The sequence below is a fragment of the Talpa occidentalis genome, unplaced genomic scaffold, assembly GCF_014898055.3.
Source record: "Talpa occidentalis isolate TD23 unplaced genomic scaffold, MPIMG_talOcc4v2.1 talOcc4.4, whole genome shotgun sequence".
NCBI classification, from domain to species: domain Eukaryota; kingdom Metazoa; phylum Chordata; class Mammalia; order Eulipotyphla; family Talpidae; genus Talpa; species Talpa occidentalis.
Window position 1 is genome coordinate 23952652 of NW_023604295.1, and position 19003 is coordinate 23971654.

General features: G+C 35.0%; 1 protein-coding gene across 7 annotated transcripts in view; it reads left to right on the forward strand.

The window, feature by feature from the left end:
- The window catches only part of NAALADL2 (N-acetylated alpha-linked acidic dipeptidase like 2), a 1155955-nt gene that overhangs the window by 1079910 nt on the left and 57042 nt on the right, over window positions 1-19003 (forward strand). For all 7 annotated transcript variants that reach the window (XM_054700373.1, XM_054700375.1, XM_054700374.1 and 4 more), the window contains one exon: window positions 17586-17679. In XM_054700373.1, the coding sequence (XP_054556348.1) occupies window positions 17586-17679 (94 nt within the window). The remainder of the gene's footprint in view (window positions 1-17585; window positions 17680-19003) is intronic.

Here is a 19003-nt window from a genome sequence, read left to right on the forward strand (position 1 = left end):
TAAGTAATCACAATGTTGTGATTTGGTAAAATGCTTATTAGTTAAAGGCTACAAAATTTAGAACAAGATGGCAGTGCAAGTTTTTACTTGCCTATTCAACCTTATTTTTTATCAATAATTTTGAACTCAATTCATTTTAAGTGTCCATACTGTTTCTGATTAAGAGAAAAGAATAACATTCATGGCAGGCTGGGATATGATTCATATATTTTTGCTACTTAGAAATAGCTAACTCAGGCCTCCCCAGTGGCGCAGAGGGTTGAGCACAGCGCTGTGAGCTATCTGCAGTGCTGTGAATCAGCACTGGTTTGATTCCCACCCGGGGAGATTCCCACATGGCTCAGCAGACCTCTCCTGTCGTGCCCGCTGCTCCCCTCAGCAGTGTATTTTGGTCCTTCTGCCTGTTCTGCTCCTTGATCTGTCTCTGGTGGATTTTCTTACCCTCCAGCGCCTCTGGCCTGTACCCCAGTGCTTGTATAAATAAATAAATCTTTTAAAAAAAATAGCTAACTCCATTAACTCTTCATAATTTGGTCCTGAATTGCAAACAGTATGATGCTGTTCATATGTAAATGACACCTAAATACATATTTAACATAATCCATTGTCTTTCAGTATTGGACTTTTGAGGAAGACTTTACAACTTTAGAATATAAAATATTTATAATGTTATTTAGCAATTGATAAAGAAGTTCCTAAACAACTTTGATACTGGGATCAAACCATGTGTCTGAAAGAATCTGGATTTTGTCTTTTCTAATTTATTAACTCCTCAAATAAGAACAAGTTCTTAAGAAAGATCTGATTTCTCCCAATTTTATTCGCATTATTGTTTGTAGTAATAATGCCTTAACACACACATAAAGATATATATATATATATATATACACACATATATATGCACACACACACATATATATACATACGCACATAGTTTCACTATGTGCGTTACATAAATTACATAAATTATTATTATATGTCACACTTCATTAAAAAAATAACTAAAGCCTGTAGAATTAGTTTTATGTTCAAGGTTATATGGATAGTGACAAACAACGTTTAGACTCATTTTCAGTGACTGCTACTGCAGTGTTCATTCTACTCTGTTCTTTTTAATCCTGTAAGATGATGTTTAAAATGTTTAATACAAAGGCAAAATCTTCAAAATTTCTTATACTTTCTTTTACCTTTCTCTACTTGATATATATATATAGTAAATACTGGGCTTCCCCGGTGGCGCAGCGGTTGAGCGCTGGGTTGCGAAGCTGCCCACGGCCTCTGCTGTGCCGGTTCGATCCCCGGCTGCTCCCCGGCCACCGGAGGAGGGTCCCACATGGCGCGCAGACCTCTCCTGCTGCCCGCTGCTCCCCTCAGCAGTGTACTTCGGTCCTTCTGCCTGCTCTGCTCCCCGCTCTGGCTCTGGTGAATTCTCTCACCCTCCCGCGCTTCTGACTGTACCCAGTGCATGTATAAATGAACAAACAAACAAACAAACAAATAAATAAATAAATAAAAACATGCCCTAAAAAAAAAAAAATATATATATATATATAGTAAATACTAAAATTATAGTATACTTTGAGTATTTTTAGCACAAATATTCTTTTTTCCCAGTGCTTGTATAAATAAATAAATATTTTTTTTTTTTTAAGATTTATTTTACCTTTATGCATACAAGTACTGGGGTATAGGCCATAGGTGCAGGGGAAGGGGATGAGAGGCATCCCCAGAGACAGAGTGGGGAGCACAACAGGCAGATTGACTGAAATACACTGCTGAGGGGAGCAGAGGGTGAGAAAGGAGAGGTCTGCTGCGCCTTGTGGGTCAGCTCCCTGGCTGCTGATAGCTTCATAATGCTGAGAGTTAACCCCTTGAACCACCAGGGAGCCCTTAGCACAAATATTCTTATTAGTAGCCTTTATGTATTTTTTTTTCCCCAGAGTCTTTGCAGTCTGGTGATAATTGGTCAAAGAATGTTAGGGAGTCAAAAAAATTCAGTAAACGACTATATGATGAGTACTCAGATATTTGAAATACATAAATGACTAACCTTTATAAATTCTTGATTTATTAATAAATACAGTAACTTAACGCAAACGAAGAGGAACAAATGTGGTAGGTGCTGGGTAGAGAATAATAAAGTAATAGCTAAGATAAGTGCCTTCCAAGAATTTATATTTAATAGCTGTGAATATATACAGATACTTAAAAATAAAGGACCATGAAAGTAATAAGCAAGGAGCACCCAGAGAGAAAGCTGTTGGATGAAATAGGGAAGAATTGTGTTTCTCTATGGTCTGCATGGAAGCTTGACTAAGTTCAAAATTAAACAGAAGCTTAAAGGGAGAAAAGGAATCATTTCCTCAAGAAACTGGGAACATTTTCATAGGTGGGAAAATCATACACATATATTTAAAGGCAAAAAAGACCTTAGAATGTTGTATAAAATAACTGAATTGAGAGGGAGAATAGCTCAAAAAGTGACATTGAAGACCATATTTTGTCACAATCCTCAAGGGTACTGACTGGTATTATGAGTGTGGTAGGAAGCCAAGTTTTAGTGCAGAAAGGATTGGAGAAGGAGAAAAAGAAAACTCAATCAAACAGAAGTCCTTCAAAATGGAAGTAATGAGAGAGCTCATCATGTAGAAAACACATAAGATTAATGAGTAAGTATAAATATATCTGTAATTATAAATAGGTTAAATCGTTAGGAAGATAATGTCAGACTGGATTGTTAAATTTTAAGAAATATAGTTTTATGCTAATTTCAAGTTATACAAAATATGAGTAACATGCTAAAACAAATTATAAATTAGATAAATATTAAACAAAGAAAATTAATGCAGTATTGCAACTTCAGCCAAAATAGGTTTAAAGAAAAACTCAAATTTAGAAACATATAATAAGGATAAAAGAATGATTAATCAGAGAGATATAGTAATTCTATATATATAAGCACCAGCCAACATGTTTACGAAGTAAAAACTGATCAGATTATAAGAAGGACTCAGTACATCCACAATCATAATGTAGGATTTTTAAAATACTTCTCTCAGAAAGTCCTACATCAAATCTATGTAATAGCACAGACAAATTAAACATAAATTGGAATAGGACAGGAACTAGGACAGAAGCTGGGTAACTACATAAAACTGTACCTAAATGAGAGAATTGAATGCCCTAGAGAGAGGATTTGATTTACTTCTGAAAGAGTTAGAGTAGGTTAATGTAATAAGGAAGTTATTCTTAATACCTTAAAACAGAGGTGACATGCAGGAGGCAGATTTCATAACAGCTATTATTTTTGTACTTTGTGTATGTAGTATATTTACCAGATTTCTCATTTTTCTATCACGTTGTTGTGATCACATACGCAAGCACACACAAACATACAATTTGGGTTTTACGTCTAGTATATTGTTTTTTAAAAAGCAATATATATTCTGAGTTTTAAGATCTTAATCCCATTTCTAGTTTGGCCTCTAAACAGCTATGTGATGTTAGGCAAATCATTTCAATTTGCAACTTCTATTTTCTTATCTGCAAATTGAGGTGATAATATTAGACAGCCAAGATTTCTTTCATCATTTACTATCCACAAATTTGTGTAAACCGTCTGACCTTGAGGATTAGTTTTGTTACTTCTAAATGTATTTTTAAGTTTATTATATATTTCACAAGTGTATATTATCCAGTAATTACTTTTTTTTCCATTAAGAAATAAGAACAAATAGTTATCTTATTTAGTACGTGAAAGACATAATATGGATCTGAGATAATAAAACCCAGACACCACTTAACTTTTGTAAATAAATGAGATAGTTCCCTACTGGATAATCCCAGTTTTTCTCCCCAGTCTTCTAAATAAGTTGAATGGAGAGACACTGGGTTCTCTGTCCCCTGTAAAAATTATATATTGTTTGAAATTTATCATATATGAGATGAAAGTGAAACATACACATTACTAAGCTTAGTCCCTTTTGATGCAGTTTTTCATTAACTAAATGGTATTTTGAGTAGAAAAGTCTGTATTGGTGTTATTCTATACATTTTCCATTGTTAAAATGGATCTGAATTCTTTGATAAGCTTTTCAGAACTACTGTTATTGCTTTGTTCTCAAGTTTGACAAATATCTTTCTTTGCCATACTTTGTCATAAACCAATTGTGCCATCTCATTCTGATTTACATTTTAAAGACTGCATAAAAGTTTCATAACATTATGAAATATATTCTTATAAAAATATGAAAATCTGATTTTTTCAATTTCCCAAACACTCTTTAATAGATTTTTCTGTATATAGTTCTGGTTCTCAAAGTCTGATCTTCAGCCACCTGCATCTGCATTACCAGTGTACTTATATTGAAATGGTGAATTCCTGTGTCTCTATGTAGATTAATCAAATTATTGCCTATGTGATTGTGTGATTGTGTGTGTGTGTGTGTGTGTGTGTGAGTAAGTGAGTGAGTAGGGATTGGATCATGTTTGGTAATTCTACTTTTAAAAAGTTTTGGAGATGCTTCTTATGCAGTTAATACAGGGGTCAAACACTGAGATATTCTGGTCTGCAGTGCTAAGTCCAAATTTTTTACAATAACCTACCAGAACCTTCACTATCTTATTGCAGTTATTATTACCTTTTGTTAGTACAATCCAGCAGATATGTTGATCAGATTAAATGAAATAATGTTTTTACAGATTTAGTGAAAGATCTGGCACCAAGTAGATTTTTTTAACACTTTATTTATTTATTTGTTTATTTATTTATTTATGCATCGAAGAACTGACTGCAGACCAGAGGTGCGGGGCAGAGAAGGGGAGCGGGAAAGATGAGAGCATTCACCAGAGACAGAATGGGAAGCAGAACAGGCAGATCTACTGAAATACACTGCTGAGGGGAGCAGCAGGAGGGACAGGAGAGACCTACTGTGCCATGTGGGTTAGTTCCCTGGCTGAGAATGGAACTCAGGCCATAGCAGTGGACCTTCATGTTTGTAGCACTAAGACAGTCCGTAGGCCACCAGGGAAGCCCATTCAAGTAGATTTTTGATTAACACCTATCCCTTGCCTTTAACCTCCTTTGGAACAGGAAAAAATAAATAAATTAATTAACCATATCACATCTTTATTTTTTCAAAGATTTATTTATGCATACAAGAACTGGGGTGAAGGCCAGAGGTGTAGGGGGTGTGAGGATTCACCAGAGACAGAGTGGGGAACAGAACAGGCAGACTTACTGAAAATCACTGCTGAGGGGAGCAGCAGACAAGTCAGGAGAGGTCTGCTGCACCATGTGTGTAGCTCCCTGCAGTGGCTGCAGAAAGCTTCATAGATTGAGCCTTAATCCCTTGTGCCATCAGGGAGGCCCACCATATCATGTCTTTATTGAATTAATTTCTTTCTTTGTAAAAAAAAAATATATATATAGTGATAAAGAGGCTAATGTTCATATTTTCTCAAAGGAAATGAAAATACTAAGATAAAGTAAATATCTGACAACAAAGGAGTTAGGAGTCCCAAAGCTTGTGGAAAGATGCCGTCCTCTGTTTTTCAGCAACCCATGGTGCTGATACTTGGCCTTTGCACAAGCTTTCCCCTACATAAAAGGAATACTTTAGTTCATGGCATACATAGAAATCAGAAACTAGCAAATTTGACAGTTTGTTGAAATCCAATTTAAATTCTAGAAAGTAGTCAAAATAAACTCTTATAGCCCCCAACTCTTGTTATTGGTAACTTGAATCACTCAACATGTGCAGTGCCCCCCAGTAAATAAGAATGTTAAAAATTCAAGAGAACAGGTGATTGGGTTTTAGAGAACAACATCTTACAGCTAAATACATTGATGCCCATGGAGGGAGGACTAAATCTACACAATCTAAATTGAAAACCATTGTGTTTTCAACAACTTGTCTATAGATATTATGCTTTTTAGTGACAGTGTTAACATGAATTAATAGTTGTCATGTGAAATGAAAAATTGCAAACTTTCTTATCCTTATCTTCTGGATCAATCATTGTTGTTATATGGAATGGCATACTCTTCCCCCTGCCTTAGGTTATTTTATTAAAAATCACAGTGTATTTAAAAATTTATTTTAACTTATAAGACATCTCAATGGAAATGAAATATCTTTCTTACTAATGACAAATTCATTGACAAGGAAAGAGATATCTTATAGTCCTCCTATACAACCTTATTTTCCTTCTCTTCTTTAAAACATCCCTCCTTAGATTAAAAATGGACTTACTCAATGGTTGCAATCAGAACTTGTACTTCTTCACTATTCTTGCTGAGAGTGCTGCCCTCAGTATTCCCCAGCAACCTAGTATTCCTTCTTTAATGCACAACGAATATAAAATATCCACAATATGTTCCTGGGCTTTTGCTGTCATTATTACCACTGTTTTCCTACTAATTTGGCCATTTGGATACACCATTTTATATACTTTTTTTTTTTCTTTCTAATGTTTTGGCTTTCGGCCCATAAACACTTTAACTATAAGAAACACTTCACATTTTTGGCATCTAACATAAGACTCTTGTAGGTTCTTTATAAAGACTTCTTTAAAATAATCTATATGATAAAGTGTTCTAAAGTTAATTTTAAAAGTAAAGTCTTATTATACTAGTTAGCTGATGAATGATATAATATTTAAAAATTCTTGAATTGGTCTGTGTTGTTTTGTGGGACAACCTAGGATTTTTGAGAACTGAGGACCTATAAAAGAACATTGTCTATCATTGAGTAATATGTGAAGAATAAAAGAAGAATCACGGAAATTCTAGAACTAGGTAGTGTTCTCTGTGCAATTCTTTACATATTTATAATTTAAGTTTAACTGAACAATAGCATCTAGTTCAGAAAAGATTTATAGAAAATGCTTGTCATGAGTATAGTCACACATCAAAGAATCTAGAGTTATTCTGTTTCATTTACTATTTTAAAATTTAAACTCTCTTTCTAAGGATGTAGTCTATGACACTTATTGAGTTCACAGCCAAAAAAGAAGAATACATTATCCACGTAATTGCATACAGTAAAGGTCACATATAGTTTGACCATTATTCAATATATCTCGGCATGTTCAAAAGAAAAATTTGTTTTTTTTCAATCTCCTATCTCCACCCCTCTCTGTTCCCCTAATTTCCTTTACAATATAGAAACATGATGTCATTGTTTTTGTATATTCATATTTTGTGAAAAAATGGAATCATGCTGAAAATATTATTTTTAGGAAAAAAGTGACAAAGTTTCCAAATTTTCAGAGGTTCAACTTATTTTTTATTGGTTTTGAAGTAGGATTTACAGAAGAAAATAATTATTTTAACCAGTTGAGTAAAAATGGTAATACTAATCTATTGACTAAGTAGTGGACTTCCTATGTGATTGAATGTATTATTTCCAAAATAATACTTCATTTAATAGTTGGATGTTAGGCATAAATGTTGCTTTATCATTTACTAAAGCACTGCTTTTTAAAAATTCTTAAAGGTTTAACTAAAACCACATCATTTTGCATGTACAGATATCCATCATAATGTTCTAAAAATATAATCTCTCAAAATAAGCTGTAAATAGATATCCTTGGCCTTCCTGTCTTACTGCATTATGTATATTTGATGTATGTTCCTTTAGCATTATCATAAACTCTGCTAAATCAATTCTGTAATCTCTTTCTCCATGATTAATTACTTTGGATAATTTACCAAGTGCATGATTTAATAAAAATACAATTACCCTTTCAAAAATAAACAACCCCCACCCCATTTGTTAAACCAGAGCTATAGTGATTCCTGCCACAAAAGAGAACTAGATTTCCATTGTTACTGTTGATGCTGAGGGATTTGAGGGAGGACAGATAACTCTGTCTATCCAAAGACATGAATTTCCCCTTAGAAGAAGATTTTGTGAAATATCTGTAAGATAAACAATAAAATACATTTTAACACTTCAATTTTATTGCTGTGTGAGGGCATATAAAACTCAGCTAAGCAACCCTCTGTAAACTAACATAAGAGTGTGTGATTTTCACCAAATCTGCTTCCAATTCTTTTCTATATGATATAGATCCTAGCACATTTCTTCCTCACAGAAGAAAAATTCCCAAGGAAACCTTTTCTGAACCTCAGGTACATTATGGCCCCTGGATTCCTTTTCACAGCACACTGTAGCATTGAATTATTTAATAATTATAGTCAACATCTTTCTATTATAATGAGAAAGGCCTAGAAACCCCCAGCATCTAACATAGTCTTTGACATATAGCCAGTGTCCAATAAATATTTAATATGAATAATGCCCTCAAGTAGTATGAATATGGATAGGAGAACACAGATAACCATTTGATAAGTGTTATTGGTTTTTAAGTATTTCCCTACACCTCGTTGAAAGAAATGAATAATACAGTAAGTTGCAGTCAGCTAAGATAAAAAAACAACCATCAAGTTTACCAGCTAACCCTCCTCATTTATTACCCAAACTTGTCCAATTGTATTTTATATCTATTAAATCAATGTTATTTCTTGTGAGAAAAATGAAAAAAAATGTATACTATTTAGGACCTTTCAGAGAATTATTTTCGTTAATAAATCTCTGCATCCATTTTTCTAAGTTCAGAAAAACACAATCTAAAAATGTGAAAATAAACATTTGCAAGTATCAGAAGTTGTAATTCCTGATAGGAATACTTGTAGTCTTGATTTTATTTTATCTTTTTTTAAAGATTTCTTTATGCATATAAGAACTGGGGAACAGGCCAGAGGTGCAGGAGGTGAGAGGATTCTCCAGAGACAGAATGGAAAACAAAACAGGCAGATCTACTAAAATGCACTGCTGAAGGGAGCAGGAGGTGAGACAGGAGAGGACTGCTGCACCATATGGGTAGCTACCTGGCTGGCCAGGGATTAAACTGGTGCTGCAGAGGTTGCGAATAGCTTCTTTACAGTGCTGTGTTTAACCCCTTGAGCCACCAGGGAGGCCCACAGTCATGATTATAAATATGACCAAAATGTGCAACCAACCCTTGCTTATTCCTTAGCATCAAGTTCAGATTTTGTAAATGTTGTCTCAATGGCCAGTTGTATTCCTGATTTGTTAAATTTAGTGTAAAAGTCTAGATTCTACAATCAGAATTTCTATTTTGGTCTCAAAACTCAGAATTACCATGTACTAGCTAAGAAGACTTGAGGAATTACTAACTGAGCAATACCTTGTTTTCACATCTGCAAAATAGAATACCGTTAAGACTTAAGTGAGTTGATTCTCATAAATCATTTAGAACAATGCCTGGCATATGGTGATAGCTCATAAATATTAGCTGTTGTTGAATTATTTTTATTATTGTTAGCATTATGTTGAGGTCAGTTGTTTGTGAAAATAATTTCTAATTTGTTGATCACTATATATATTCTATGCAAATTTCAGCTAAATGTTGCATAAGAGAAAAGATGGTATTTTAAAGACCATTTTCCAATCCACTAAAAATTACTAATACAGCATGGTCCCTCACTAAGAACATTGTTAATAGCAGAAGATCAACTGAATTAGAATGTTAAAAGTAGGGCCTCCATTGTGGCACAAGGGTTAAGCACCACACTGTGAAGAAATCCCCAACTTTTGCAGCACCAGTTTTATCCCCGGCTGGCCAGGGAGCTAACCACATGGTGCAGCAGATCTCTCCTGTCTATCCCGCTGCTCCCCTCAGCAGTGTATTTCAGTCAGTCCACCTTTCTGCTCCCCATTCTTTCTCTGGTGAATCCTCTCACCTCCTGTACTCCATGGTAAACACCAAATGTGTAGTCAGAGTTCATCTGAGAACAAAGAGAGAAGATGGAACTTAAAACTGAAGAAGAAGCTAGAAAGAATTAGAATCAAAGAGTTTGTATTCCTAGCCGACTAGTTTCTTACCAGCAGGGATTGGCTTGTTTCTTTAATACTCTAGCCTTCATACGTATTTAGTTCATGTTTGTGAACATTAAACATTTATAAATTTAGAGGAAAATTAAGCCTCCATCTCTTTAACAATCAAGTTAAATTGTTGTGGCAGCAGATCCCAGTTATGTTTCCTTTCTTTACTCCACATTCTTTTGATTTGCCAACATGCCTAGCAATCTAGAAGGCATTCACATGATCTGTCAGCTATAGAAGCTCTGTAGTGAAAACACATACAAATACCCAAACTAGGCATCCCAGCAGTCTTGTTCCACCCTTGGCAACTGTAGGAGGCATGGCAGTAACCAAAATGGCAGTTCCTCAGAGTCTTGGATAAGGAACTTTCTCTCCTCTAGTGGTATCAATGGGTGTTCCACCATCAATGGAGGCTGGGTTCCCCACTTTACCACTATTTTCTAATACAGGTCTTTAAGTTCACATATATTTACCATGTACTAGACTCATGAGTCAGACAAAATTGGTCACAAGGAGTTCCTAATAATAATTGCAAGTTTTAGGAACAAAATATTCCATGTGTCTTTTGTGATTTAATTTTTTTTCTTCTCCTTGAAAGGAATTATTCTCTCAGCAGCTTTTGGAATTCTTGGAATCTTTTTAAATCCTTTGCAAACAGCAGCTTCATTTGATGCTACATCAGCCCATCAAAAATTTTCTATCTTTGAAATATAAAGAAGAAACAGGTGGATTATTGAACCATTCCTATCCTGAAAGAAAACCACCTCTTTTACAAAATATTCTGGAAGCTTAAGAGTTCATAACAATTTTTATATTTATTCTTCCCCACTATTAAGCATCACAACCTTTGTTTGCACTGCAACAAAGTCTTTGGCAATGCCTCCTAAGCATCCCATCAACACCTTGCCTCAGAAATAAACCCTCAAGTTATCCATTGCAAGAACAGGGATTCCCTTCCTAGGTGACTGGTGTCTTCCACATGCAATTCTTCCATGGCAGTCCCTCTTGGGTCAGAGAGAACAATTTTGACAGTTAATTTTTTTCTGGTTTTTGTGATGTGGTTTTGATCTGAAGTGATACTTTTTTGATAGTTGTAGCAGTTATGTATGCCTGGATTTTCTAAGAGTTTTTCTTTCAAGTATTTTTTTCCATAAATAGACTCATGTGATCATAGGTTTTTGAGCTGGATATTAAATGACGTCAGTTTTTCTATACGTAGAATAATAGAAAGGAAGTAAAAGAGCAAGTCTGTCTTTTGGAGGTACACAGAAATATATTTGAATATGTAATTGCGAAACTCCGGCTATAAGGTGAAACTAGGTTAGGGGCAGACATTTAGATTGGTTAAGGGGTTTGTGGAGTATTCCAGCTGAGTCATAAAACAGAGTTTTAGTTATGTTAGTGGTGCATAGATTGTGTGCACTAAATTTGTGTGCACCATTTAATTTTTACTTTAGCTGGGAAAACAAGCTGAGTATGTCAGGAGTACATCCTGACTGCCTCTGCCTATTAACGTCATAACTTTGAAAAGCAGTACTGAAGACTGGGAGACTATGTCTTGCTCTGCTTATCTGCAGGAAAATCTCTGGGTCCCTTTGCCCATAGTTAACTGATCTGTGGTTTGTTATCCACAGGGTCTTTGTTACTATATCTGGGATTTTCTACTATGAACGATATAAATCAGAATCAGGTCACTTTAAGATGAATATGAAAGCCTGTAGGGCACCACGCACCACAAAATCATTCTATGAAGGCTCACCAGGCCATAATTTATCAAATAATGCCTCTTCTCTGAAAGTTAAGATAAGGGGGAAAGACTCCCTGTAGATCACTGAATCATCATCATTTTTCTCTGGTGAGTTTTAAGGTTTTCTGACTTTCCACCCTATATCCCAAATTCCGATCCACTTCCCACTTCCCACTCACCATGAGCTCCATGTCAGTTAGACTGGTTTCCTCATGGTTCTCTAAAGAATATATGCTTCCATCTATCCCAATGGTCTAGCTCATTTTATTTCCTCTTTAAAGTCTAGAATCTTGAACCCAAAATATACAGAAACTGTAGTGACATGGTATGTTTACAGAAACATAAAAATGGTGCTTTCTAGAAAACAAAAGTTCATGCTTACTATTTTTTCCAATTAACTTTTTTTCAATTGTGTACAAATGGTATGACTTTTCATTCAATAAGTAAACTATTAAGAGAGAAACTGTCTTATATTTCTTTTTTTCCTTCATAGCACAGTAAGCAAAGTAATGCAATAATGACTCCATGGATACTCTTGGGATGATTCATGATTCATCTCCTATTTGTCATATCATGTCGCTTCATGCCATAGTGACCCGGTCTCCCTCAATTTCTTTCTTAAGCTACCTCATTAAGCAGTTGTTACAGCACTGCCTTACAGAATGGGTCTATCCTGTATCTAAAAATCTGACTGAGGACATATAAACAATTTGATAATGGTAGTTGAACTTACAGCTCAGTTATATGGTATGAACTCTGGTTAATTTGAATTTAGAATTATTAAAAATTGAACACACAAAAAGTATTCTAAGTGTCTCTGCTTTTAAGTAAAAGGAAATTTTATTATATTATAAATTTATGGTTTTTGCTATTGCTCTTGTGAACTTATGAAATCCAAATACATTGTTCATGCATTCACTAATAAACTCATTCAAAGCATTTACAGCAGATCAGTCCACATACTGATCAATGAGGCACAAGAATTGGAGTGGGGAATGGCTCAATCCTAGATATTTATCATTAGTAAATTGATATATTTTTTTCTCTCTGGACTAGTGAGTAAAGGAAATGTATATGTTAAAATCAAATAATGTAAAACTACTTCCCTACAAAATAACAAGACAACAGAATTTTTTTTTGCATAGTTTAAGAAATAAAGTACATGTGTATTTGTATTTCCCTTTACTAGGTTTCTAAAAGCACTCCTTTAAACCTTTAAATAAAACAAATTATCTCAGACTGAAGAAATAAGCTTTATTTGGAATAACTATAATTTGTTTTTATTACCTTTAAAATCTAGAAGAAGGTCTATTAGTGATTATCATTTTTGACAATCTGACCTTATCTGAAATCTATAAAACCTCTAAATCTAGAGATTTAATGTTGTTTAGTGAGAGAAGTTCTTTGCAATGTGATATCTGTTAATTTATTTTGCAATATTACAATCTTTTAATGTTTTTTTAATACCTTATTTTCTGTATAACACTTTTTTTTTAATTCTAATGTATTGTTCCTTTGTCATCTGGTTAAGGGTAGAATGATCTGGGAAGAGTAGAGTAAGAAAGACACTGGGACCTTGAGGCAGATTGTGTGACTATAAAGTTATAATGAAATTTCAGACAGATCATGGAGAGACATAACAAAGATGACAAAATAGGAGGTTCCAAACTTGGACCACAAAGAATAATAGTTATCCAAGAACAATGATACCTCTGAGAGAGTTCACAAGTCCTCTTAAGAAATTTTAGCCATGGGCCTCCCTGGTGGTGCAGTGGTTGAGCACTGGGCTGCAAAGTTGCACGAAGCCTCTGCAGTGCTGGTTCGATCCCCAGCCGCCTGCAAGGGTCCCACATGGGGTTCGATCCCTGGCCGCCTGCAAGGGTCCCACATGGGGTGCAGACCTTTCCTGCAGCGCCCACTGCTCCACTCAGCAGTGTACTTCTTCGTCAGTCTGCCTGTTCTGCTCCCCGCTCTGGCTCTGGTGAATTTTCTCACTCTCCTGCGCTTCTGACTGTACCCAGTGCTTGTATAAATAAATAAATAAATCTTTCAAAAAAAAAAAAAAAAAAGAAATTTCACCCATATAAAAAGTAGAAAAAAATATTCTGAGAATACTGAGAATAATGCGCAAAAAGAGTATGAATAGCAGTTTCATTTTGCCTGCGTTACTGCACACCCTAGAACAGCACTACTCAGTGCCAAAGAGGAAGCTTCCTCTTTGCAGGAAAATATAGAGCAGAAAGGAAAACCCACCTTTTGTGGGCATTACCTAAGGGACATGGCCCTAATTCCTGTCACTGACCTGTGCCTCCACAAGCACTAGCAGCCTAACAGTTAGGGCATTAGGTGCTGATTCCAAACCCTTCTCTTCTCAGAAACAGGCTGGAAGGTGTGAGTTCCTCCCAGTTTTATGTCACTGTGCAATTTATGGCCAGAGTGCATTTTAGCCTTTCTCATTTTCGCATGGGATTTATAGATTTGCCCAATGTGTGAGAATCACTCAACTAGCTTCTGAAGTTTCTTTAGAGGGAATTGTTACACATTTAGTTCTAAGTTCAGTGTTTTCATGGGAGGATGTGAGGTTAAGAGTCTCCTACTTTACCACTAGAGTCCGAACCTGGATTGGTCTATACTCAACATTTTAAACAAAGGGTTAATTTCTTCACTATCTGCCTCTAGGCTTGTCAGGATAACAAAATGAGAAATTTAAAATGCATGAAAACAAGGGAGCCTTGTATAAATATAAGGGAAGATTGCTTTGGTATGCCTATGTGGGTGTGAATTCCAGAAAGGCCAAGAGGAGTGTGCAGTATCATACATCTCTTTTCCCTCCATGATAAGGCATATTCAAATCTCCCTCTTGCTTATTAAGTTGCAAATAAAGGTGATTTAGTTTAAGAATTCTGTGGTGGACCAGTGCCTTGTATGCCCCAATATTTGTTACCAATTTCTTTTTGAAAGAAAGGGCAAGGCAGTGGCTTATAATTCAGTTGTTTCAAGCTGCCAAATCACTCTATATATACACAAGAGAAACGACTTTCTCCAACAGCACATAAAGAAGTCACCTTTCTCTTCCCTTCCCATTCTTTCATTCTAATCTTTTGTAGTGTGTGGCTTGTAAACAAAACATGTCTTACTGTAGTTTCTATTATCCAGTGCAAATTGGAAAAAGGAACTGTAACGCTTTATAATCTTTCTTTAAAATATCTTCTTACAAATAATTTACTTCCAAATATCAGTGTTCCTTGCATGATTTGAATGGAAGTGCAATGTACTGGAAACAGTGTTTATATCAACTTATTACAAGTAGGGTTTTTTTTCCCCAAAATTATAATCAGAGGAGGCAGTTCCCAAGTATTTTTGTAATCACTATGTTGGGGATAAAACTCTGCAAAGAGATACTCTTTGGACCTTGGGATGAGAAGTAGTTGTTAAATTTGGGAGAAAAATATTTTTTAAAAAGTGGGGGATATAAAAGGTGTTTTTTCTTCCTCTTTTTTCCTCCAAATCTACAGATGATCCAGTTGAATTATATTTTTATCATGATAAATGGTGTCTGAACACCTGGGAAAAAGGATGTTTAAATACTAAATGGAATTTGACCCTTGTTGAATATGTAGTTATGAGCATTTAACATAAAATCTTTGTTGTAAGTTATATGTTTGTGTTTTCTATACTGCATCAAGTTAGGGTGCTAATTTGCCCTGTGTAGTTTCACAAGACAATGCTTTCATTCACTAACAATATTTCATAGTACATTTATAACATCAATACAAACCCATCAACCTATGTGCCAGATTCAGGGTTATAAGAGATGTAGGGATATTCATTAAGACCAAGTAAATAATGTTACAGAGATATACCTCCATGAAGGGGAGGTACCATTTTCCTTGACACCACTTATGTGCAGGCACCTTGGAATATAAGTCACAATATGCCAGGGACTGGACTCCCTGAATGGGGGAGCTACTGGGAACTAGGGGCAGAGCTAAGTGTTTAGGTGGATCTATATAACACAGCAGGCAGGCAGACCCGTCTTGCTTTTCTGGCTTCTGCTTGCACCCTGGTACTGCTAAGAGGGACTCAGATGAGAGACATGTAGAGATATTTGGAAAAGAGACACATGATCAGGCTGTTCTTGGTCCTTGGCAGTGATGATGACAGCCATTATCTTGGTTTCATGTTGGATGATATGATGTATTTTTGCCTCTTCTTTTGCTCCAGAAATCTGAGAACTGCCTAACCCCTTTCTTGTGGTTCCTTGCCAAAAGGTACCTTAGACATGTGGCAAACTTTTGGACCTCAACAACTACACTTCTGGCTGAGCATTTGCGTATGAGGGGATGAATAGTTTTGAGGGTTTTGTCAAGAAACTGTTAATAGGAATATCCCTTCTTCTCTCTATCTATGCACACCAGTTCTATTAAAGATCTTTCACAAAACACAAGCCTACTTCCTTTCCTTTGTGCATGCAGATGGCCAAATCCTTTTCAATCATGCACCTCATAATAGTTTCAGACCCCTGGGTACTCCTCAGTCCTGTGCTAACAATATTAAATATAATTTGAGAGAGAAAGGGAGAGTAAAATGACATTTACTACTAACCCTAAGTTCCTTTGAGATGTATATGAATGGATGACTTATTTAGTCTATTAAGCAGATGCTAGTTCAGCTGTAGTGCATATGTTGATTTTCAAACACTGTTTGGTGGAAAAATATGCATGTAAGAAAATCCACATATGAGTATTGGGGATGCAAATGAAAATTATATTTTTTGATAAATTTCAGAGAAATGGTGAGGGAGAGTAAAGCATTTAGGAAAATAGTACTTAATATTTAAAACAAAATGAATTTATCATCAATTTTATTTAGAGTTTTACTTAATACAATAACCAGATATTGATTTTTCATTTCTTCTCTGTCTTACCATGTGATATTCTGAACTTTTTTTTTAAACAGGAATTTTTTTTTTATTTATTTTATTGATTTATGCATGCCAGAACTGGGGTGTAGGCCAGTGGTGTGGGGGTAAGAGGGATGAGAGGATTCACCAGAGACAGAGTGGGGCACAGAATAGGTGGATCAATTGAAATACACTGCTGAGGGGAGTAGTGGACAAGACAGGAGAGGTCTGCTGCATCATGTGGGTTAGCTCCCTGGCCAGGTAATCCAACTCAAGCATTAGTGGCTGGTCATATTTGATAACACTTAGACTTTTACCCCTGTGCCACCAGGAAGGCCCCAAGGAATTATTTTAAAGTTTAAATATTACTACTTCAGTTAAGGAAGCTGTATCTTAACATTTTAACTCAAAAATGAATAAATATTATCTTCATACTATTCTGAGACATAAAAAATAAACTCAAGGTGTTTTTATTATTTAGAGAAAAAATAAAAAAGGTATAAGCAGAAATAGATTTTTTTAAGTGTATTTTAATGTCTGAGTTTTTGCTTGTATGTATGAGTATGAAATAATAACAAGATCCTAAAAAAAATTATTTGAAGAAAATTTGGAGATCTAATTGTCTCTATTCAATTCACCATGAATCAATTCACATTCCATCCAGCAAGTAGGAAGATACTACTGTATGTTTTACAAAATAGGTTTTCATTGTCAGAAAGAGAGGGAACAAGGTTATTTGTAAAAGTGAAAAAAGTGAATTTAGGCCAAGTCACCTTCCCTTAGGTAAGGTAGAGTGATCTTAATATACTGATTACCTCACTAGTGCTGACCAAGAAACTCTAGATTGATCGGTTTAAAATTCTACCCTTGGGAAAGACTGAAACTGTGGTTACATTTGGTATTAAGTCTTGGTGGGTCTTGGCATAAATGATTCCATTTTGGGGCCTGTTGTTTCTCTTTAACAAGCAAACAAAAAATGTAATACTGAAATTGAGTATTTTATTTTATCTTTTTCTTTCAGCTCTCAGGAGAAGTGGTTTTGCAAATTGCCAATGAACCAGTTCTGCCCTTCAATGCTCTTGATATAGCTTTAGAAGTTCAAAACAAACTTAAAGGTAATTTTTCTTTAAATTTATAGTAATTTTAGCAAATAAAACACTGAGCAACTAATTTTCAATCAGGAATGGATAAAATCATATACTATCTGATTATCCATGGCAAGGCAATGTTTCCCTTTTATATACAGAAATATGTGAAGAGCTGAGAAGATTTCTGGTTGTCATGTCAGTAGGAGTAAAGTGTACATATGTAGTACGTATTAAGATAATGTACCATATCTTAAAGACTGTTCCACTTTCTTTCATAGGAGATTAATAATTCTAAGCTTCTGCTATGATTTTCAGTTTCCACATGAAAAAATTGTTCAGGTTTTGTTAATGTTTGTACCTAACATCCAGTCAATTCAATTCTTTCATGTTTGAATTCATCTCTTTCTGCAAAATTCTGACACTGTCCCTATAATGACCATTTTTTCTGCTTATCAATATGCAAATCTTTAATTAGATTTCTAATTGGTCTTCATTAACCACATTCACAGGGCACCACTGTAACAAATGAATCTTCATCTTCCTCTCTGACCTTTAATAAATCATTTGTAAATCATTTGTAAACATGTACTTATCAATACAAAAAAAAAATACTATGGTTTAGCAGTAATAGTTAAGAGGTACTACTTGGAGTACTCCAAGGAGTCAAATATTTCCAGTACCTGAAAGACTAATTTTTTTTGTTGTTGACAACATGTATTGCTTCTTAACACAGAAAATACAACACATTTTTTTCCTCTTCAGTGATACTATGACTTTTATTATAGTTGCTATAATACCATGACCTTGGGAGCAATTGAGCCATTTAGGGCTATTTGCTCCCATAATAAATGTTCTCATATTTCTGTGCTTTTGGTATATTTAAGTCAGTTCCTATTTTTTTTTTTTTTTTGCACTTGTCAAGTTGCTATCTCACTATTGTTGGTGTGTGACTACTGGTAAGAGTCACTATATTCTCCACTTCTAATTATTTATAGAATAATTTGGACTTAGAAGCTGAGTAACCAAGTATATGACATTTTACAAATAAGAATAAAACAGGTATAATAAAGAGATAAAAAGTTTTGTGAATAATAAATGAATCTTCTGTAAGGATTTCTTTAAGCATCTGTTTTATTCAGTCTCATTTGTTTTGCTTAATTTTTTTTTCAGTTCTCATTTTCATACTTTAGAAAATTTAGTTGGTTATGCATATAATATAAAAACTTTCAGAGAAGGGCCTCCCTGGTTGTGCAGAAGGTTGAGCACAGCACTGTGAGGCTGTCTGGAGCCTCTGCAGCATGACTTCAATCCTGGCAAGCCAGGGAGCTACCCAAATGGTGCAGCAGACCTC